The sequence below is a fragment of the Pleurodeles waltl genome, chromosome 10 (genome assembly GCF_031143425.1).
Source record: "Pleurodeles waltl isolate 20211129_DDA chromosome 10, aPleWal1.hap1.20221129, whole genome shotgun sequence".
Taxonomy (NCBI): domain Eukaryota; kingdom Metazoa; phylum Chordata; class Amphibia; order Caudata; family Salamandridae; genus Pleurodeles; species Pleurodeles waltl.
In genome coordinates this window covers 629163630-629186946 of record NC_090449.1, presented here as the reverse complement: position 1 = coordinate 629186946, position 23317 = coordinate 629163630, and the positions used below count along the sequence as shown (strand labels likewise).

Below are 23317 nucleotides of genomic sequence, written 5' to 3'. Positions count from 1 at the left end.
GGGCTCTCCTTTGGAGAGGTTCAAGGACTCTAGGGCTACGGCTCAGTCCCTTGGCCTTTTCACTGCCCCTCGTCCCCAACAGTCCGCCTTTTGCTCCTCTTCATGGCCACTGAAGGGGCTCCCTGCTGTGTCCCTAACCCAGCCACTGTGCAACCCATGCTGTTCAGCCGCTGTGTGGCCGGGGACGCAGAATACTTCATGGGACAGGGAAGCAGAGGTCTGCTCAGTCTGCACGTGCTGCAGCCGCTAAACCCCCCTAGTCCATCCCCTCACTCTGGTCCAATTGGCAGCAAGATTCGCCATCACTACGGAGAGGTGGGTTTTGCAGATCATTCGAAGGGACTGCTCCCTCCCCTTCAAATCTGCCCCACCAACCATTCCTCCATCAGCCATCCATCTACCAGAAGATCATTTGGAACTTCTCCGCCAGGAAGTTGTGGCTCTCTTGGCCAAGGGAGCCTTAGAGAGAGTCCCTGTGCCAGAAGTAGGTTGTGGTTGTTATTCCCGCTACTTTCTGGTGCCCAAAAAGGACAAGAGCTTACGTCCTATCCTCGACCTTTGGGACCTCAATCTCTTTCTCAAGGAGGAGAAATTCAAAATGTTCACCCTGGTTCAGGTCCTGTCTGCCTTGGACCCAGAAGACTGGATGGTAACGTTGGACTTAAAGGACGCATATTTCCATATTCACATCCTTCCTGCCCACAGATGTTACCTAAGATCTGTGGTAGGTTATGAGCACTTCAATTTACCGTTTTCCCCTGCAACCTTACCAGTGCCCCTCGGATGTTCACGAAAGTGATGACGGTGGTTGCAGCTCATCTGCGCAGGTTGGGGGTTTCAGTTTTCCCCTACCTCGACGACTGGCTGTTGAAAGTGGACTCTCCCAGAAAGTCTTCTACCACCTTCAGACTACGGCTGGCCTCCTGCATAAGCTGGTGTTCACTATAAACTTGCAGAAGTCACACCTGATTCACTCTGACGCGCTCCCTTTCATCAGAGCTGTTCTGTACACAGTGCATTTTCGGGCCTTTCCTCCCGAAAAGAGTGTCCAGGGTATTGAGGCTATGATTCTGATCTTTCTGCCTCTGTCTTGGAACTGTCTCTGAGGCTGCTGGGCCTCATGGCCTCCTCATCCTGCTAATGACACATGCCAGATTGCATATGTGATCTGTGCAGTGGGACTTGAGGTTCAAGCAGCATCAGGGAAATCTCTAGGACATGATCCTGATCTCGGAGGGGACTGCGAAAGACTTGCAGTGGTGGCTTTCAAACCTGCATTGGTTCAATGGCAGATCCCTTTCCCTTCCCCAAACCGATGTATCCATAGTGACAGGCGCGCCACATCTGGGGTGGGGTGACCACATGGGAGAGGTGAAGATCAGAGGCCTCTCGTCTCCGGCGGTGTCTGGGCTACATATCAATCTTCTGGAGCTCTGGGCAATCTGGCTTGCGTTGAAAGCATTTCTTCCATCTCTCAAAGGGAAAGTAGTGCAAGTATTCAAGGACAACACTACCGCGATGTAGTACTGCAACAAACAGGGCAGAGTAGGGTCCTGGACCATTTTTCAGGAGGCGCTACGCCTCTGTACATTTCTGACACATCAGGACATCACCTTGGTGGTTCAACATCTGGTAGGCTCTCTGAAGGCCACAGCAGACAAACTCAGCTGTCAATGCATAGCTGATCACGAATGGCGTCTCCATCCGGAGGTGGCGCAAGGTCTCTTTCAGCAGTGGGGAGAGCCTTCGGTCGATCTGTTTGCCTCCACAGAGAATGCTCAATGTCAGCTGTTTTGCACGTTGGAGTTTCCAAGGCAGCACTCGCTTGGAGATGCTTTTAGTCTCGAGTGGAACTCTGGCCTCCTTTCTGCCTACACCACTTCTGCCCAGAGTTCTCAAGATCAGGAATGAGCAGGCCCAAGTCATCTTAGTGGCTGGGCACGGGGCACGGAGGGTATGGCATCCAGACCTATTGAGCATGGCCACCGATCCTCATCTCAGACTGCCCCTTTGGGAGCATCTTCTGTTGCACCAGCAGGGGACGGTTCTCCACCCGAACCTGTCCAATCTCCACCTTCATGCTTGGCGAATGAGCAACAGCAGTTGACGGCTTCCCTTTGAGCCAATGCACAATTGTCCCTTAAGCCTCCTTACTTTCAAAACCGTTTTTCTGGGTGCCCTAACTTCTGCTCGCAGAGTGAGTGAGCTTCAGGCACTATCTTTGAAGCCCCCATTTTTGTCTGTGCACCCTGACAAAGTGGTATAGCGCACTAAGGCTTCCTTCCTTCCCAAAGTCATTACGCTTTTTCATGTGGGCCAGTCCATCGCTTTGCCTACTATGTACGCACCTCCACATCCTTCTCATGAAGAGGAGACCCCACTCCCGGTTCCAAAAAGAGCGTTGGCGTTCTATCTCAGTCGTACTAAAGATTTCCGGGTGGACAATCAACTCTGTTGGATATGTAGGTGCAAAGAAAGGGAAGGCAGTGCAGAAACGTACCATCTCACTATGGGTACTTCTTTGCATGAAAATGTGCTACTCTTTGGCCTAGAAGCAACCCCCGGCCAGAGGGCTTGCACACGTGCTTATTCTACCAGAGCAACTGCTGCTTCCACAGCATTAGCACATGGAGTTCCTATCTTGGATATCTGCCAGGGAGCAATGTGTGCATCCCTGCATACGTTTACCTGACATTACTGCCTGGACAGTCGGGTATGTAGGGACGGCTACTTTGGTCGGTTGGTCCCACAGGACTTTCTAGTATGATCTTGGTTTGCAGCCTACCTTTGAGGATGGCATTGCTTGGGTATCTATTCTAAGGTAAGTAATCTGCAACTAGAAGTCTCTATCAGATGGACAAATTACTTACCTTAGGTAACGATATATCTGGGATGGACATATTCTAGTTGCATATTCCTTACTGAGCCACCCCTCCTCCTGCTTGTGAACTGATTTCTAATGTCAGGGCTTCCCCATTCAGGGCCTTAGCTCAGGTGCACCAATTTCAGTTTTCTTCACGGCTCTGCGATTTTGCGTGTAAAGTCGCAATAAGAAACTGACGTCACTGCGCTAAGGCGGCGTCAATGTACTATTTCTGACATCATCACGGCAACTACGAGGCCAACGACTGCAGAGTTGACTGACGCCACCTACCTAAGCGCAAGGGTATTGCTGGAAGAAAACAAACTCCGTATCCAGTCTGACGCCTGGAGGAAAATTCTGTGGTAAGGAATCTGCAACTAGAATATGTCTCTACCAGATGTATCATTAGCGAAGGTAAGTACCTTGTACATTAGAACTAGAAACAGTTTTCCTAGCCTGAAAGGCCTCCCAAACACAGATAAAGGGAAGGATGGTACAGATCCAAACAGACAACACCATCATTGTTTTTACCTCAACAAACAAGGAGGGGCAAGACCTTATGCACTGTCAAAGATAGTTCAAAACATCTGGAGATGGGCTATATATAAACAGGTAACTTCTATAACAATACACCTACAGAGTGTAGAAAATACAGAAACAGGCAGATTAAGCAGACAAGCAACTGCCCTTAAAGAATGGGAACTAAAACAGCAGGTTCTCCAGGAGTGGGGGTACACAAGCGATAGATCTAGGCTCAGCTCCAAAAAAGACAAAATGCCAAAGCTTTCTGCCCAGGCACCCACATTACCGATCCATGGGGAATGCCCTAAGATAAGACTGTTCAACAAACTTTGCCTATGTTTTTCTTTCAATCCCTCTACTGCCACTCGTTATAAGCAAGTACAAAGTGTCACGCATGACTGTAATCCTGATATCTCTGCAGTGGAAAAGACAAACATGGTTTTCAAATCTAATGAAGATCGTACGGGGGCATTTAATAGAATTCCTAGCCACAAAGGACCTCTTCTCCATGCATGAGGGCAAGGGTTATCACATAGAGCCTGCCATCACAAGTCTAGCGGTTAGGCTCCTGAAGCCATAGAGTTTAAACATTTGGCTCTTCCAAAAAGTTCTGTGAACATTTCTAGAGAAGATAGAGTGCCAAGCACAACAAAATGTTACATGGTAAAATGGAAATGATGACCTGTGGTGCAGAAAGGAGAAACTGTTTCACAGTAGAACAGAACACCAGAGTGATCAGGTATTCAACATACTTGCTAGACAAGAAGTTAATTCACTTTTCTAAAGGTTCACTTTGCAGCGGTAATAGCCTACACAAGGGTCTCTGGTAGAAGTTTTTCCACTACCCCAGTTATCAAAAGCTTCCTATAGGAATCAAGGACAATAGCTTCATCCAAGTCCACACCAGCACCTATGTGAAACCTAAACTTGGTGCTAAGGCAGCTGATGAAGGAACCCCTTAAACCAGCTGGTAAGGCAGAACCAAAGTTACTAACTTAAAAAAGTCTTTCCTGATTGCTGTCACATTGCTATTCCGGGTAAGTGAATTGTTAGCATTAACCACTCAGGAACCTTATCCACAAATACACAAAGACAGGGTGGTCATGCGAACAAACCCATATTTTCTACTGAAGATGATATAACAGTTTCACATCAAGCAAGCCATCCAGATGCTGAGGGTTCTTCCAACAACTCAAGACAGAAGGAGAAAGAGCATTCTGAATTTGACAGTCATGTGCTATGTAGAAAGGTCAAAATCAGAAAAGGAAACCAATCATTTGTCTCTTAACCCAAAACAGGCTAAGGCTCACTAGTGGCGAAGGCCACCATTGAATGATGGATAGTCTGCACAATCCAAAAATGTCAGTCACAGGCTGGTGTGAATCTGCAAGTAAAGAGTGAAGTGCATTCCATGAGAAAGAAAGGTGCTACCCTAGCCTTTTTAGCTAATGTATCTAAACGTATCTATCAATGACATATGTATAGCGGTCACCTGGACATCCATACATACCTTCCCAAAGCATTATTGTGTGCGCCTTTAAGTCAACAAGGCGGGGCAAGTGGGTCAAAAAGTATTAAAACATTTGTTTGCAAGCAGAAGCACATTTGAACCAAATCTCCAGAAGTAAAAAAAGGATATGCTACAAAATCAAATGCACAGCATGGGAAAGGAAAAAAATTATTGCTGCAGAACGCAACGGTTACTTACTTAAAAGGAGTAATTTTGCATGTTGATGCATTTTCTGGTTTCACATGCATCCCACTCACCTCTTCAAGAAATGAGATGCAACACAGACAATTAAAATAGAAACAAAAAGACTTGAGTTTTAAAAACAGCAGGAATAAAAGGAGTACATAACGTTACCCAAGGGGAGACAATCTGAAGATAGCAACCACATGTGTGGGCTTCTGGTTTGCTGTCAGACATATCTGGGTGACAAACATGCCACCAAATAGGATCACATCCAACCATGAAGGTTTCTCAGATCATTGTGTGGGCTGTTCTTTGGCTGTTTGTGGACCTGCTTTATGGTCTAAAGGCTGTTTTTAGGGTTGAGCGTGCAAAGCGCTCTTTCCCTGGTGTAATCTCTCTGTGGGCTTTTAACCACACCCACGTCACACAAATGTCAGGCCCATCAGTTTGGTTGGTTTGTGCGCTGGCCTTTTAAAATTCACTTGATTTCATTAGTGAAAGGCATGCATACGTATAATGCCTTTTCCGGTTTTTAGCCCTCCTTGAGTGCACCGGCCAACTACTGAAAACATATGAGGCTCCATGTTTTCCATATGGTTTCTGGACTATTTTTTCTCTCTTATTTCGAAGGCAGCGTGATCTTGCTGGGCAGTAGTAGAGCGCTTTGCATGACGTCGGCTCTGTTACACGGATAATTACACTCTTGACGGTTACATGCACTTTTGCTGATAGATTTCACTGTGAGCAAACTTCTGTTTCCCTTTTGTGTGTCTGCTTTGCCCTCATGGTGGCCGTCGACTCGCTTATGTGAAACTGTTTTACTTTTCATTTTCAGTTTATGTGGCAAGAAAAGTCCAGTTAGGAGTTTACAACGCTCATGTCACTAACTCGAGCAAACACGAGACCCATTGCATTGCAAGTGCTTGTTTAATGTTACTATTCCAGATACCAGCAAAATCCTTGCCTGCAGCAAGCACAAATGCAGGCCAGCTTCCTTTCTTTTCCAAACTCTTATGCAGTGGGTTTTAACAACTTCGAAACTGCCCTGATTTGCAAACGGGAGCCACCTTCTTAGCGATCTGATTCTTTAATGGAGTACACTTTAAATTTGGTGCACTGCGTAATTCTTTGTCCCAGTTTGACGTTGTACCAAACTAAACCACTAGATGGAGGAATAATGCACAACATAGGAATCCAGAAACGTTTTCAAGCTGCATAACTACTCCTGTCCCTCACCCTCTTCCTGAGGAATGTCAGGGATGCCAGCTTCTGTGGGCACTCAGTCAGAAATGTTGGCCCAGTCCTTACATATTGAGACTGAAGTTGCCTCCCACAGTTATTGTTCCTTCCTCAAATAAAGCTAGAAAATTACACAAGCTAATCTCCTGCCTTAGCTGGGAGCATAAAAAGCAGCACCTGTTAAATTGCAGCCTGAAATTGACCCTTAGTCATTTCAAATCTCCTTTGTTTTTTGCCATTGAGATCCTGCAGGTGTGTGGTCCTATAACTTGAAAGTCCCTTTTTTCTTCCTATATGATTTATTCTTTCACGTGAAATTAGTGTGACTTTACAAGGCTATCCCTCTGAAATCTTCCTTCTTTTTGGTTCTTGGCTTTCTCTCCAGAATACAGTAAACCATCCCCACAGATCTCCTTCCACATCTTTCTGCAGCAATCTCTCAAAATCCTTGTAAGCATATTTTCTATGTGATCTATTTGTGAGATCTACATGCTTCACCTGTAGCTATTTCATATGCCACTCCTGAGCACGTTTGCTTCCTGATCTGTGGTATTTTGGATGATATCATTAATCGACTTTGCAGTGATTTCTTCTATTGTTCCATAGTCTTGCATTTCGTTTTTCACTTGCACGGGAGTCTCCTATAGTCATTTATCCTTTTTTCCTTAGGTTCCACTTCAAGAAACCAGTGCCAGTCATGAAATAGTATGTCAGTGGGGCATGGGAATCCCTACCTGAGAAGTGGTTTTAGGATTTATTTAATATGTAGCATTTCTGTAGTGGACACTTTTTCCTTATTGTGCTCTCTTTTGATTTCTTACCATTCATTGTGCAGCAGCAATTCTAATGTCTTCACCAACGTCTAATTTTTAATGTTTTTCACATACCTGCAAACCACCTTCAGGGACTCTGCTGTTTTCGGACATTAGGTTTGATGCCCCTATGAGTCTGCACTTTGCTTCCTGCATTGTGTTGGTACAGCACCTCCAAGTTATTACTATAGTAGTGTTGTTTTGTGTACTAGGTGTGGGTGTTTTCTGCAGTTTGTCTTTAAGGCTGAGGTTTTCATGTAAGTTAACCTAACCAGTCCTAAAGAGCTTGGCTCGAGTATGACAACTGCATGAAATAGGGATGTCTTCCTGCTCGCATCCTAATGCTGCTTTACTTTCTGTGACGTCTCCAACTGATTTTTAGCGTTCCTCCATGAATATGACCTGCTCCGTCACTGATGAAGGACCCAACTACCACCTACGTTGATTATCTTCATGGCAGCCTTAATGTAATCTCCACATTCAGGGTCAACAGTAACACAGCTGACTTAATGCATTTTGCACAGTCCCAGACTTGGGAAAATGGCAGATCCCTTTCAGTTAGCAGCCTCAGCCCAAGTGTATATATAAAAACAATTAGCATCACTTCTACTTCCTCTTCCATTTCAGGAGCAAGCCCCTCAGTTCCAATCTTTCCACAGTCTTTCAGGGCCCAGATTAATCTTCACCCTCCTCTTGGCCCCTATAGAAGAATACCGATTTCCCCCTGCCATGAGGTCTCCTACCACCTGTTTGTTGACCCTCTTTACTCTACATAAAGCCCATAATTCTAGTGAGAAGCACCTGATGGTCCTCAATGTCAGTGTCTGCAGCGTCTTACTTTGACTCTGAAACCAGGTCCTGGACACTTTTCTCTCCAGTTAAGTGTTCATCTACAGTATAGTAATTAAACCTTGGAAGGTCTCTCTTCTCTCTCTTCTCCCCTTCCCGGCCAAGGTCATCGAGAAAACCGTCAACAAGCAGCTGACCGATTTTCTTGAAGCTAACAACTCGCTCGACCCTTCCCAATAAGGATTTTGGGCCAACCACAGCACAGAAACCGCCCTCATCGCAGTCACCGACGACAACAGAACTCTGATGGACAACGGAGAAACAACCGCCCTCATCCTCCTGGACCCTCTCAGCTGCCTTCGACAACGTGTGCCATCGCACCCTAATAACACGCCTCCGCACCACTGGAATCCTAGGACAGGCCCTTGACTGGATCATCTCGTTCCTCTCTGACAGAACCCAGAGAGTTCACCTCCCTCCCGCTCAGAACCCACCGAGATCTGTGGTGTACCCCAAGGTTCCTCGCTCAGCCCAACCCTCTTCAATATCTACATGAGCCCCCTCGCCGCCATCGCACGCAAACACAACATCAACATCATCTCCTACGCCGACGACACCCAGCTGATACTCTCCCTCACCAAAGACTCAACCACCGCCAAAATCAACCTACAGGAAGGAATGAAAGACGTTGCGGAATGGATGAAGCTCAGCTGCCTAAAACTGAACTCAGACAAGACGGAGGTCCTCATCCTCGGACAATCCCCTTCCGCCTGGGACGACTCCTGGTGGCCCACGGCTCTGGGCACCGCACCAACCCCCTCGGATTCATCCTGGACCCCCTCCTCACTATGACCAAGAAAGTCAACGCCGTCTCGTCATCATGCTTCAACACCCTACGCATGCTCCGAAAAATCTTACGTTGGATCCCCGCCGAAACCAGAAAGACAGTTACCCCATGCCCTCGTCACAAGCCGTCTGGACTACGGAAACACCCTATACGCATGGACCACCGCAAAGCTTCAGAAACGCCTACAACGCATACAGAACGCCTCCGCACGCCTCATCCTCGACATCCCTCGCCACAGCCACATATCCGCCCACCTGAAACACCTGCACTGGATCCCCGTCAACAAGAGAATCACCTTCAGGCTCCTCACCCACGCACACAAAGCACTCCACAACATGGGCCCCGAATACCTCAACAGCCGCCTCTCGTTCTACACGCCCACCCGTCAGCTTCGCTCAGCCAGCCTCGCCCTCGCCACCGTCCCACGTATCCGCAGAACCACTGCAGGAGGAAGATCATTCACCTACCTGGCAGCCAAAGCATGGAACTCCCTCCCCGCACACCTAAGAACGACCCAGGACCATCTTGCCTTCAGGAAGCGCCTCAAGACATGGCTTTTCGAGCAGCAGTAACTACACCCCCCCACACCCCACCTGTTATCTGTTTGCCATTGCAGCACCCCAAGCACTGGCAAAACCTAATGAGTCGCTGTCTCTGTATGTCCTGCTGTGAATTGGTACTTTTGTGCCTCCCAGGGATCATAGCAAAGGCCTATATTTAGGTTTGTCATGTTCTCCAAAGTGCATGGCAGTTATAAAAATATGATTATTAAAAGGGTACCTTCAATATGATAATTGCATAGTGGTTTCTGTGTCCCAGTAGCTATTTCTCTGGAATTGCAGTGGTGGATGCTGTATCTTGCCCTGTAAACTGCCTACTTTCACATCCTTATATGGTGTTGCTACCAATGTTATCTGTAGTTCCTGGTTGTACAGAAAAACTTTCAGGTTGAATTCTTGCTTTGTTGGCCTCTCATCTGTTCCACAAATAATCACAAAGCTGATGAACAATGTAGCAGCACATCTTCACTAGCAGCCAGTGCATACATAACTTACGTGGGTGATTAGCTCATCAAATTAAATTTCACTTTTATCTCCAGTGATCAGGCGAACCGAACAGCAACGGCCTATGGGACCTGCGTTAAGCTGAGCACACTCATGCTTAATATTTGCTACTTTCCTCCCTTTTAATTTGGTGCAGAGCAAGTTCATGCTAGTTCTCATTGATAACATGATGGTAGTGCATTTTATATACAGGAAGATTTGATTGATTATCTCTACCTGCACAGTGGAGGAATTGCCACTTGACTTCAGGCAATATCTCCAAGGCACGCTTAGCAGTGAAAGAAAAGAAATAGGCAAAATTGTTAATAAGACTACCTGTGCATACACACAAGTGAGAACTACATCCAGAGTTTATGGACTAGATATTCCCCAAAGAGTCTCTCGCCTTGTGTGGATCATTTTGCTACCTTGGGTAATCAGACCGTGCGCCTTTTATTTTTAGTGAATATCCTGTCAAACGATACTGAAGGAAGAGTTTGGTATAATATGGCTTGTAAATGGTTGTAGTACCATGTTCGTGGAATATGTGTTTGTAGCTACACATGCCTCGCCATCTAGTGTGTGATGCAAACGTTTGCAAATTATTTTTCTTCAAGGCTGTTTTGAAATCAGGTCTGTTGTGACTCTACCCCTAACCCATAGTGTACCAGAAAAAAGACTCCATCTCGAATTGTTTTTTTTATTTTATTTTTCCCATCTTCTGGCTCAGATGTTCGAGTGGCACCCCCGTCACTAACGAAGCTTCTTCCCCAGCCATTGGGTCTTCATCCCTAGTGATGGGAAAACTTCTGAGTATGGACCCCATTTTCAGTAGCAGCAGAGGAGTCCTTCGATCCCAGCGACAAGAAATTTTCACTTTACCACTACCAAGAGGCCTTCCCTTGAAGTGGCATTGAAGCAGCTTATTTGAGGAAATTTGCCCCAAGTACAACACCAAATTCCCCTGGTCAGGCCAGCCTATGGTGTTCAACTTGTGCTCCTAGCACAAGTCAATCTTCTTGATGTGCAAGGCCATCTGGTACTGAAGCAAGCTCCGCTGGTCACGCCATAAAAAATTGCAGCAGGAGTTGCCTGAGATGGTCGACCTGTTGGGGCTGGAGGACTTTTGTGACACTGAAGGCGAGGTGGTGGTCCCATTGGGTCTACAGTGGAGGAAGGAGAACAGGGTCTGTTTAAACATGTGTGATTACAAGAGAAAGCCTGTCCAAACCAAGATAGTGTGATGCATTCCAAATGCTGCTATTTCCTTTAGAGGCACAACGTCCTCTAACTGTGAGGCCAGTAATGAGAATGTAGATGGTGGCTTCAAGGTTAACAATGGTCCAGTACACACAGCTGTACATGCTTCACTTGCAAGGCAATGGTCATGAGTGGCGATTCACTGGAAGGATCTAGTATTGGTGTAACCCAGGATTTCATGAACTCTCCTGTGGTGGAACAATAACAACTTATTGCAGGGCAGACCAAGAATAGACCCACATCCGCAGGTGAGCATTACCACAGACAGCGCAGCCTAGGTGAGAAGCACACCTCCACCAAATAACTCTACAGAGAACTGAGGTGCAGAAATTGCAGAGTGTCCATATCAATGAGTGGCAACTCAAATCAATCAGTTTTTCTCATTCATGGCAAACAATCCTCATACGATGACAATGATTTATTAAATCCAGAAAGAGTGAGGACTCACTTGCTTCATCTATCTGCGCTGGCCCAGGACATCTGGCATCATCATCACGTTCTTGTACAGTTCTTCAGGAGCACTCCTACCATCGGTCTACTCTTCACGATGCAAAATACCAAAGTGCCTCCACACGCCCAACCATTGGCCAGTGCACTGTGGAATAACTGAAGCATTAGATTCCCTTTTTTCTCCTCTTCCCTTGATCGCATATGTTAGCAGACTATAAGCAGAATAGGAAGCCTTCATCCCTGTTTGTGCTTCCTGCTAATCTAGGCCTTCACAGAGGGCCTTAACAGACAGCTCTACAAGGATCCCTCCATTGCCTGCATGGAACCTTAATGTAGTTCTAACCATACTTATGGGCTCTCCCTTCAAACCAATATATTCCTGTGCCATACAGTTCTTGCAATAGAATTTAGCCTTTTTATTGCCATTATATCTCCAAGGAGAATCTGTAAGCTGCAGGCTTTAACTGTACAGGAACCATTTTTCAGGCATTACTAGACTACATGGTTTGTAAAGAGCATTCAAACATACTATGCTTGGACCTATGCTGCAGGTGCCGCCTTGGCCCATTCCACAATCAAAAAGAGTCACTATGGCTTCCCTGGGAAACTTCGATTTATCAGAAAATTTGTAAGGCTTTTATTTGGTCAACACCACACATGAACACTAAACATTAGTTTGTGGACATTCAAGCCAGATAGCAGGCTTTAGTTGACTACCCACTACTGAGAAAAATGTTGTTCAGACATCTGCATCATCCGCTTGCTAGCCGCAACTAATGGGAGGAGCTGCCTTACAGTATGTGCATGCATACTGCAAATTGAAAATGTTCGCATGCACTTACCCTCTCCTTCTCTGTGGAACCTGGCAATGATCATGGTTGTCTTCCACCTAAATGTTTCACAATGCACAGTACCTGCTTCCGGTCTTCAACGGTACACTTACACTACCCACCCGCTAAGCGGAGAGCAGTCTGAGGTGAAGTCTTTGTTCTGGTGCATTGTGGGCTATGGTTGGACTCGCAACAGACCTTGTGACTCGAAAACAACTTTGAAGCAAAACATCTTGCTAATGTTTGCAGCCAACACTAGATGCCAGGCATTTGTACAGCTTGTGAAACTACAGCACTATATGTATCATAGAGATTTTTAATGGGGTAAGTTTACCCTGATTGGACTATGAGAATACATTTCCTGCATATATTGGTGCCCATATTCTCATTTGCCTCTGTAATCTTGACAATGTTAAAGGTTCTGCCCTCAAATCTGACTGGTCTGCCTTGGTTGGAGAGAGTCCCATTTTAGTGAACCAATCTGTACCAAAACCTATTATCTATCGGATGATCATTGCTTCTAGAAAAGTCGGTTTACGGGGACAGATTTTTAGAATGCTGTGGGTATTGTGAGTTGGTACATGCTTTCTGCAGTCATTGTAGTTGCTGAATCTCTGGCTGTTCGGAAGCTCAACATGGGTACGATATCAGGACTTTTGGCAGTTATTTCAGCTTTTAGTGGGTCATTCATTATAATGTGGTGAAAGATTTTGAGAAAATAATTTTGCAATGTGCTTCTGTTTTAGATTCACACACTGTACATTGTTCCACCTTCTATTGGTTGGGTCCTGAATTTTCTTATTTTGTGCCTTTTCCTCTTTATTTACTTTTTGCCTTGAGCATTGGGACACTATTTGGTGTTACACCTGCCCCTTTGTGATGTCAGATGTGTGCTTCTGAGGGTCCCTATGTCTTGTCCCAGTCTTCATATTATTTTTCTGCTTTTGGATTGGGAAATAGAAGTTGGAGCTCCAGGTGTTGTGGACCATTCGAGAATGAAAGATGCATCGTCAAGCAGAGCTATTGGAATACGGTTAAAAGACATGTACAAGGGAAGAAATGTCAAGAACAGCTAATAACCACAGATGATTGCTGAAAAAAGTGATATGACACATGCATAATCAACTTCAGGGTCGAACAGTGTGCATTTGGGGGTGGCTGGAATCGTTAGGGAAAATGGAGAATCACCCCCCTTAGATTCTGTCACAAGTGGCAAAATAATTGTGAGCAAAAAAGGAATCATAAAGACATACACCCTCTGCTTGCTGGGAGTCCACAGCACTCAAGACTACAACATGCACTGAGTTCCAGCCAAAGACACTCTTTCTTGGAAAAGCAGAGTTGGGAGCATTATGCCACGGTACAGAGAGTGAAAAAAACCTACCTTATATCATGTACCTCAGTCTGTCAAGCAGTGGCCACAAGAGCATCAAAGACACAGAGGTGTCACAAGAATAGCATGAGACTATGAACCGGAATGAAAAGAGCTACTGCAGAAGACACAGAAAGGAGAACATAAGAGATATATTCAGGTAACACCAAAAAAGTAATGTGTGCCAGAGAATACTTCATACTTGAGGTCCCAGAAACACTCTTAACTGTCAAAACACTTGATGAGCAAAGAAAGGTCCAAACAAAAAGAACCCCACAGGTCCTGACACAAGGATACCTTTCGAGGACATCTTTTGGACACAAGGTCTAATATGGCAGGGGATTGAAATGCGGAGAAGGAGATGAAGAAAGACTTGCCAACCCTGAAGAGATAACAAATGTCCACTCTTGACACTGAGCAAATAGCGTTCAAGGTCTAAAGGAAAAAGAGATGCCTCCAGGCCATAATGATTGCAATCCTATAGAAGAAAAGGGACTGTGAAGCATCACTAAGGGAAGTTTGCTTTCCTTCTAAACCAGTAAAAGAAATTATTCTCAAAGAAGAGCAGCTGTAATTACTGCTACCAACCAAGAAGGGGATTATGGAGTTGTCTTCCTCAAGGAGATATATGAGCAGGGAGTTTTTCAAGACTTCTAGAGCACAGAGTGAGTGGTAAGATCTTTACACAGATTTGTCAGACTGTAGTGTAGAATTCTACCCCGCAAAAACTTCCCCCACAATTATTTTGCAGTGTACAACCCTGATTAAAACAGCTGCTGACATTTATGATGTACAGTTAGAAGAAGAACTGTTGCAGGCTTGTTTTCTTCAGAAACCCCTCTTTCTATCTCAAAGGAAGATCCAGTACTTTCTTATGCTTCCTAGCATTCTTGATCAAGGTAGGGATGAGTTTAGAGAATAAGCAACATGCAGGCTTGTAACTCCAGGGGTGGAGAAAAAAATTAAACACTATTCTAAGGGCCCCTTTATATGAAGGGCAATATAGGTACAGGCTTGTTAATTGTGGCCAGTGCTAGAAAGAGACTGAATAAACCAATGTCAGTGTGCCCTCCACTGGTTAAGGAAAGCAAAAGGGTGAGGATGGTGGTGGGTAGGTTGAGAGAGCAGCTGCTATACAGAGGGAGAATTGTGAGCTCAGATGGGCTCCTTAACCTTTATGCCCATCAGCAGTGAGAGTAAAATGAGGAACTAATTAAGCATTACCCGAACAATAAATGAAGAGGGCAAACTCCATCACATTAGAAGGCAAGGTTATCTCTAACACCTGTCTCAAGTCTGCCTTGGACGCTGCAGCCATGGCAAGCAGACAACTGTGTACCGGTATCTCATAGAGACATCTAGTTGCAGATTCCTTAACTTAGAATTTCCCCCAGGCGTTAGTCTGGATCTGGCGATTTTTCCCAAACAGTACCCCTGCGTGCTCCGTTAGGTGGTTGATCAGCTCCACATCCGTCATTGGTGTCGTCCACACCGCATATGATGATGCAGGTCCTATATAGGTGTCTCCCTAGTGCACTAATGTCACTTTTTTACTTTCCGTGCCAGCCAGTGTTGATCCGAAAAAAGATCTATCCCTCAGTCTCTTTTTGAATGTTTTTTTTTTTTTAAACTTTTGTCAAAGCTTGTTTTTTAGTGTTGCACTCCTGGTGCGTCGGGGGATGTCTTCGCGCAGGACCTGTGGATCCTACCATCAGACGATGCTCGTGACTGATCCACACCTCGTTTGCCTTTGGTGTCCGGAGCACATCCATGACCTGAAGTCGTGCTCAGAGTGCCGGCCAATGAATCAGGAGGTTTTGAGGGAGTCGTCAGGGATTGGCTCTATGTAAGTCCTGATCTCTGCCTAGACAAAGGTTTCTCGATAGGTTACAGAGCCCCCACTCTTCTTTGTCCCACTTCAAGTCCTTGGGACGTTTGGGTAAGTCGAGGCATAAGAAGAAGTCAAAGAAGGCAAAGAGTTCTTTGGCTTCACCTACTCCGTCGGCCAATGAGACGAGAGAGCGTTGCCGGTCAAGGCCTCTATCTGCAGAGCCAGCATCTGGGCCGACTTCTCACTTTCCTGAGTTTCCTGTAGCCAGAGCGACCCCTGCCCAGCTTAGAGTTTTATGAGGCATTGTGCCTCATTTTTGGGCCGGCCGACTCTGCTGGCATGCCTTTGGGCCCCAAGGAGTCAGAAGCGGCCCCTTTGGATTCCGTGCCGATGGCTTTGGCCTCAGCTCTGAGGAGCACCCAGAGATCCCTTCACGGATCTGAATCTGTGCTGGTCGTACCACTTCGACCTTCCCCTGTGCCAGTCCCAACATCAACGCTCCTGGCGCTGCTTGTGCCCCCAGGCGACGTCGTTTGATCCTCATTGCAGACATGGACATGACGCCGGATAGGTGGTGTACGACACCAACTCCAGCGCAGTCATGGGCCTTGCCCCCCTATGTCAGATCCTGAGCCTTATTAATATGGGCTAGATGATTGTGAGGAAGGGGAGGGGATGCTTGACCCTTTAGAATACCAGCTCCAAGACCCTTTAGACTGGTGTGAGGACTTAGATGAAGCTAGTGGACTGTATACCTCCCCTGATACTGACATGCTCACTCTCCCTAACGCAGCTAGGGAGGAGGGTGCTTCATATTCAGTGGTGGTGTGAAGAGCGGGCAAGGTCCTGGACCATGAGCTGCTGTCAGTGGCAGTCAGGACTAACCTCCTGACAGAAGTGCTTCAGCTTGGGGCTTCATCCTCTGAAGCACTGCTCCCCTTTTTATGAAGCCCTTATGGACTTCTTCCTGTGTACTTGGTCCAAACCCAGCTAAGGGGCTTCTGTAAACAGGAGTAATGCGCGCCGCCGTCATCCTACACCAGGTGACCCAGTTCTCCTAATGCAACACCCACCCTTGAGAGCTTGGTTATTCAAGCCTCCACTTCCCAAGGGGCGTTCCCTTTTACACACTTTTCGGGGGATGTCCAAGCTCATTATTGGACATGCCCTTTAATGACACCTTTCTCTTCAGTGAGAAAGCAGAGTTGGTGCTTGAGCACTTTAAGTATTCTTGTGCTAGGGCCAGGGCCTTGCGGCAGCCCCTCATCCCAAATGGGCTGCTCCTTCTTCTATGCCACCGTCCTACGATCGAATGACAGAGTATCACGTAGCTCTTCTCCAAGAAAAAGTTACAGCTCTCTTAGCCAAGGGAGGCATAGAAAGGGTCCCTGTGCCAGACGTAGGTTGTGCTTGTTATTCTTGCTACTTTCTGGTGCCCAAAAAGAACAAGGACTCTGCTGTATCTTAGACCTCCAGTCCCTCAATCTGTTTCTCAAGAAAAAGTTCAAAATGCTCTCTGGCCCAGGTTCCATCTGCCCTAGACCCAGGAGACTGGATGGTAGCTTTGGACTTGCAGGAAGCTGACTTCCACATACCCGTCGTGCCTGCTCCCAGACGTTACTTGCAGTTCACGGTGGGCCATGAATACTTTCATTTCACCATGCTCTCCTTTGGCCTTACCAGTGCCCATAGGATGTTCACCAAGGGAATGGTGGTGGTTGCAGTTCATCTACGCAGGTCAGGGGTTTCAGTCTTTCCCTGCCTCAACGTCTGGCTGTTAAGAGACCTCACCCCAGGCCGTTGTCTCCCACCTTCAGAATACGGAGAACCTCCCACATTTGCGCGGGTTCACTATAAGCATGCCGAAGTCATACCTGACTTCCTCTAAGATGCTCCCTTTCATTGGAGCTGTTCTGGACGAAATGCAGTTTCGGGCTTATCCTCCTGAGCGGCAAGTCCAGGAAATTCAGGCTATGATACCGATGTTTCAGCCTCTATCCTGCATTTCGTTGAGAATGACTGAGGCTACTGGACCTCATGGCCTCCTGCATCCTGTTGGTGAATCATGCCAGTTGGCATATGCATGTTCTGCATGTTCTGCAGTGGGACCTGAAGTTCGAGTTGGCGGAGCATCAGAAGAATCTGTCTGACATGGTCCAGATCTCAATGGGAACTGCAGAAGATCTGCAGTGGTGGCTGCATTTGGGTCAGAGGCATATTTTCTCTCCCTTCCCCAACCAGAGCTGACAGTAGTTAAAGATGCTTCACTCCTGGGATGGGTCTACCACCTGGGTGGTTTTTTTTTTTTGTAAAATAAGTTTAATTTTAGGAGCCAGAGGTAAACGAGGACATCACTCAAATAAAGCCAAAACAATTGTCAGTGACATGGGAGGAGGTGGGAGGAACGGATGCTGCAATAAAACGGGCAGCTACAAGACTAAAACGCACACAGTGAAAAGGCAGCAACAAAGAAATAACATAAAAGGTCAGTCACAGCAACAGAAAAAAAACCAAAGTGGAATAATACAGTAGTTTGTCACTGCTCTGAAACAGAAAAAGGAGGGAGAAAAAGGCAGAACTGACCACTAACTAGAAAGAATTTTTAAAGGACACTGCAACCAACAATTGAAATCGCATTAAGCCTCATGAAGAATACTCAAAGTATACACAAGGTAGAATGCTTATGCTCGACCTGAAAAGGACAAAAGAGGAAAAATCTGAACCTAGCCACTAGATGGTTGAATAATGCACAGCATGTGAAGACATAAAATTCTTTAAGCTAAGGTCTGCACCTACAGATAATGAACCATTTAGTTCCTCTTAAGCCCTTTGTACCTCCTTGTTGGATGCTGAATTTAATTTATAGTTCCGTTTTCTATTGAATGTTGTTTGAGCCTCTATATTCATTTACATTCAAGCTTTTAATTTTAAAGACCGTTTCCTCACTGGTGTTTACATGATCATGTTTAGCGGTAATTGCACACAAATTGAGCTAGTCCATATTCAGGTTCTTGTTTTTCACTGACTAATGTCCTCTTTATTTTCCCAAGAAGGTGCCACAGTCTCATTTGATACATAAAATATTTTTGCCTGTGTTCTTCCTCTGCCTCATCCTAAAGTTGGTGTACAAGTTACATAGGTGAAACCCAAAGACTGTGGCTTATTCATCACAGTGTTGCTGTGGAAAGTTGGACAACAGAGAAAGAAAACTAACCCTTAATGAGAATTGTCCACTTTCTCTCCTAAAACCCCTTTAGTAACAGTCAGTAAAGATCATAACAAAAAGGCGATTGCATCTTTACCAGAATATAGGGCTCTATGCAAGTACAAATAAGTATCTGATTGTGGTTGGAGTCAGATGTATTAGCTTGGTTATTATAATTTGGTATTTTACTTTTTTCTTAACGTAGTTGAATCCCTTTGATATGTCATTAATCAAGGATGAAGAAGAAAACTCCATGCACACTACTGTTGTCCTGTTTTCTAGCAGCGACAGGTTTACTTTATATCAGGTAAGGCCATATTAAAATATGTGTGTTTCCAGTCACCTATTTAGTGCAAAATGAATTACTTTCCTTGAACAGTTAGAGCTGTGATCCCTAAGCAGATTGATAATGTCCAAATTTAACGTATTTGGCTATTTGTTGTAGTATTTATTGCCATTAGTATATATCTTGTGTTGAGAGGAAAGAACAATACTGAGCCATGTACACTTTGCAGAACAAAATAAAAATTGGTCGGCCTTTACATAAGAAAAGCTCTCTATGCGGTACAAAGGCACCATTTATATGTCTTGTGCACACTTTAGCAGAACATCTCTAGATTTAAGTTGAAAAGGCTCTTATCATTCCACAGATGCAATGATATAGGTGAAGCTGTGATGATCAGATAGTGATGTGGTAGCTACTGGGACTCCGTGATGTGTTTGTGCCCTGCAGTTATTTACCTTTGACTCTCTTATTTACTGTATTTTTCTTCATATTGAAGGAGATAAAGCTCAGTGCTTATTTGTCTTCATCAGAATGAAGACTTTGCATTAGCCACTTCACCAGCACAAGAACATATCAGTAATAAAGCAGAATCCACCCTCCCATCTCTGACATACAGATCATTTAAAAAAACAAACAAAAAACATGTATTGGAATGCACCGTAAACGCCTTCTTCACGAAACAGTCATGCTCATGTGCAGACGTCTCTTTAACTGCTTTGCACACCTCATACACTGCTTCTGATATTTTGTGACAGTTTCACCCTCTTTCATTAATTCCACCCTGTGCTTATGTGTAAAAAAAAAAAAAAAAAAAAAGATGCCAGGGCCCAAGTTGTTTTTCATAAGGTCATTGCAGCTTGCACCACTTGTTGCTCCTGCCAGCACTCCCATTCTTTGAATTGTAATAATTTGGACTGTTCAAGGCCAACAAAAGCTGTACAAACAGGCTGGGGACACAGATATTATTTTATTTTATTTTATGTGTTAAATTGCTAAACACTCTGATGTGATCAGCTCTGAAATATATATACAACGCCACCATGTGGTAGATTTTCATAAGTAGCAGTGTAGGGAATTTAGTGCTGGTTCTGAGCACCGACCAACACCAGCTCAAATTAAGCGCTATTTCCACCCACACAGTTTTGGCAGGAGGAGACCAGTCGATATTCTCAACCAGTCTTATACCGTTTCTAGTGCCAAGCTTTGTAGGGTAATGTACCTTAGTGGGGTAATGTAAGCAAAGCCTTATGTGTACCACAACATTATTGTCTTCATAATTTCTAGTTAAGCGTATTGCACACATTTTGTCAGTTAATTTCTTGCGAAGTCCCTTCTCACAGAGCACCAGCTGTATGTATTCATCAAGCCCTCAAGCTGTAGGTGTGGTCCTTTCAACTGCTAATGCATTACCCAGAGTCTAGGACATAACATGCATGAATATTCTAACCGCTTTTCACAACCGCACACTATCCTACCTGTATACTTGGCAGTGTAATCATTGGTCTTTATCACTTTTGATTTGTGTCTCATTACCGTGTTTTGTGGTGGCATAAAACATTAAAACAAATGAATATATACACCTATGTTGTGTGGAAGTAACTAGGTTGTTCATCTGCCTAACTTTCCTGTTAAAATTTGACAGCAGTGTTGTAAAATCACAGTATGAGATCAATATTGCATCTAAATCTCAAAATGTCAAATGTACCACAAGGGCTCAAAACAAGCATAACAAAAGGAAATGTATTGAAATGTCCATCATGGGTAGCAATAACACAAAAAAAGTTGGAATTAAAATCTTAGCGGTACAATAAATATCTCACCCTCTTTGTGAAAATGTCAACAGAGATGAAATGTTGCATGATCCTAATCTTACACTGGGTCCTAGGTATGATCATAGGTGATGGCAAATGTCCTATATTTTTTAAAATAAACTAAAGACCCCGCTAGATCGACAAGAGCCTGTCTAAAACTGCCACAATTCAGAATTAGGATTAGTAGTGGGGGTAACAGTAAGCTTAACAAAGGCATAGTACCACTATGACAAGTCATCAGACATTACGAAGTTAAGGTGGAGTGTGGTAACTGTATTGGCTTGTATTCAAAAGCACTTTTTAAATCCTTATTTTCACCAGCGAAGGAGCTGAATCAAGGTTAAATGGACCTAGAATGTTGCAGTTGCGCCATTCGGTCGTCAGCTGAAGGTGATAACCTTCTAGGATCTGAATTTGCTGTCATTTGTCTAACTTACTAACTTTTGAATTTTCTTCAACAGAATATTTTTGCGTGCTTGCAAGTTGATGTTGCGTGAGTTTGTGTGTGTTTTTATATATATATATATATATATATATATATATATATATATATATATATATATATGTTCGATGGCATGTGTAGCTGCAGATACACATGCTGTGCACATCCCGCCATCTGGTGTTGGGCTCGGAGTGTTACAAGTTGTTTTTCTTCGAAGAAGTCTTTTTTCGAGTCACAAGACCGAGGGACTCCTCCCATTTCGACTCCATTGCGCATGGGCGTCGACTCCATCTTAGATTGTTTTTTTTTCCGCCATCGGGTTCGGACGTGTTCCTTTTCGCTCGGTGTTTCGGGTCGGAAAGTTGGTTAGAATCTCGGAAAAATCGACGGTATTGTTTGCGTTCGGTATCGGGTTAGTTACAACAGATCGACACCGAATTAAGAAGAGCTCCGGTGGCCCTTTGGGGTTTTCTTCCCTCCCCGTCGGGGCCTGGTCGGCCCGGCCATGTGTCTCTTTAAGGCTGATGGAACGGACCCCATTCCGCTTCTGTCCAAAATGCCATAACAAGTATCCATATACAGATCAACATCTGGTCTGTAACTTGTGTTTGTCATCAGAACACAAGGAGGATACTTGTGAGGCCTGTCGAGCGTTTCGGTCCAGGAAAACACTCAGGGACCGAAGAGCAAGAAGACTGCAAATGGCGTCGGCGCCGACAGGACAAGAGCGTTTCGAGGAGGAGGAAGAAACATTCTCCACCCAGGAGTCGGACTCTGAGGAGATCGATCCAGAGGAAACGCCGAAAACCGTGAGTAAGACGTTGAAAACAAGAACTCACGAGAAAAGCGCTAAAGCCCAGGGGACGCCACGCCAACAGGCCGAGGCTTAACCCGAAAAGTAGGTGACCGTTCATCGGCACCGAAAAAGGGCGAGCTGGTGTCGAAGTCATCCGACTCCGGTCGAGATACCGGCACACAGCAATCTCGGGCCCGAGATAGTGGCTCAGAGAAGATTCGGCACCGAGACAGCGGCACCGAAACGGGTCGGCACCGAGAGAGCACGACGCCGAAAGTAAAAAAAGGTTTTGTCGGAGCCGAAAAAAGCAGCCGAAAAGATTTCGGTACCGAAATATCCGGCCTCGGAACCAAAAACAAGTTCCTACACTGAGGAACAAGGACTGTCCACACAAATGAAGACACATAGATTTGGACAGGAATTACAGGCAATAGAGCCAGATCACACACAAAGACGGCTCTTTATTCAAAAAGATACAGGGAAGATAAGCACTCTTCCTCCAGTCAACATAAAACGCAAGCTTGCCTTCCAAGACAAAGACAAACAGCCACACGCCAAGGTGGCTAAACAAGTAACACTGCCACCATCCCCACATCACTCTCCGCAACCATCACCGGTAGCCACTCCACCAATGATGCAATCACCAACTCATACAGGAATGAGTCAAGATGACCCTGACGCATGGGACCTTTATGACGCACCAGTGTCAGATAATAGTCCAGAATGCTATCCAGCTAAACCATCACCACCAGAGGATAGTACAGGCTACGCACAGGTGGTGTCAAGAGCAGCTGCATTTCATAATGTCAGCCTTCATTCAGAGCCCATTGAAGACGACTTTCTTTTTAATACACTGTCGTCCACACACAGCCAATATCAGAGTCTTCCAATGCTACCCGGAATGCTAAAACACTCCAAACAAGTGTTTGAGGAGCCTGTTAAAGGGAGAGCCATTACTCCAAGAGTAGATAAAAAATATAAACCGCCACCTACAGACCCAGTGTACATTACACAACAGCTAACACCAGACTCTGTTGTAGTGGGAGCAGCGCGCAAAAGAGCCAACTCTCATACTTCAGGAGATGCACCACCTCCAGATAAAGTCGAAAATTCGATGCTGCAGGCAAAAGGGTGGCGGCACAGGCAGCAAACCAGTGGCGTATTGCAAATTCGCAAGCTTTGCTAGCCAGATATGATAGGGCCCATTGGGATGAGATGCAACACCT

General features: G+C 45.3%; 1 protein-coding gene across 11 annotated transcripts in view; it reads left to right on the top strand.

Moving 5' to 3' along the window:
• KMT2C (lysine methyltransferase 2C) overlaps positions 1-23317 on the top strand; it is a 1516687-nt gene that overhangs the window by 497484 nt on the left and 995886 nt on the right. For all 11 annotated transcript variants that reach the window (XM_069211124.1, XM_069211114.1, XM_069211120.1 and 8 more), the window contains one exon: positions 18962-19063. In XM_069211124.1, the coding sequence (XP_069067225.1) occupies positions 18962-19063 (102 nt within the window). The remainder of the gene's footprint in view (positions 1-18961; positions 19064-23317) is intronic.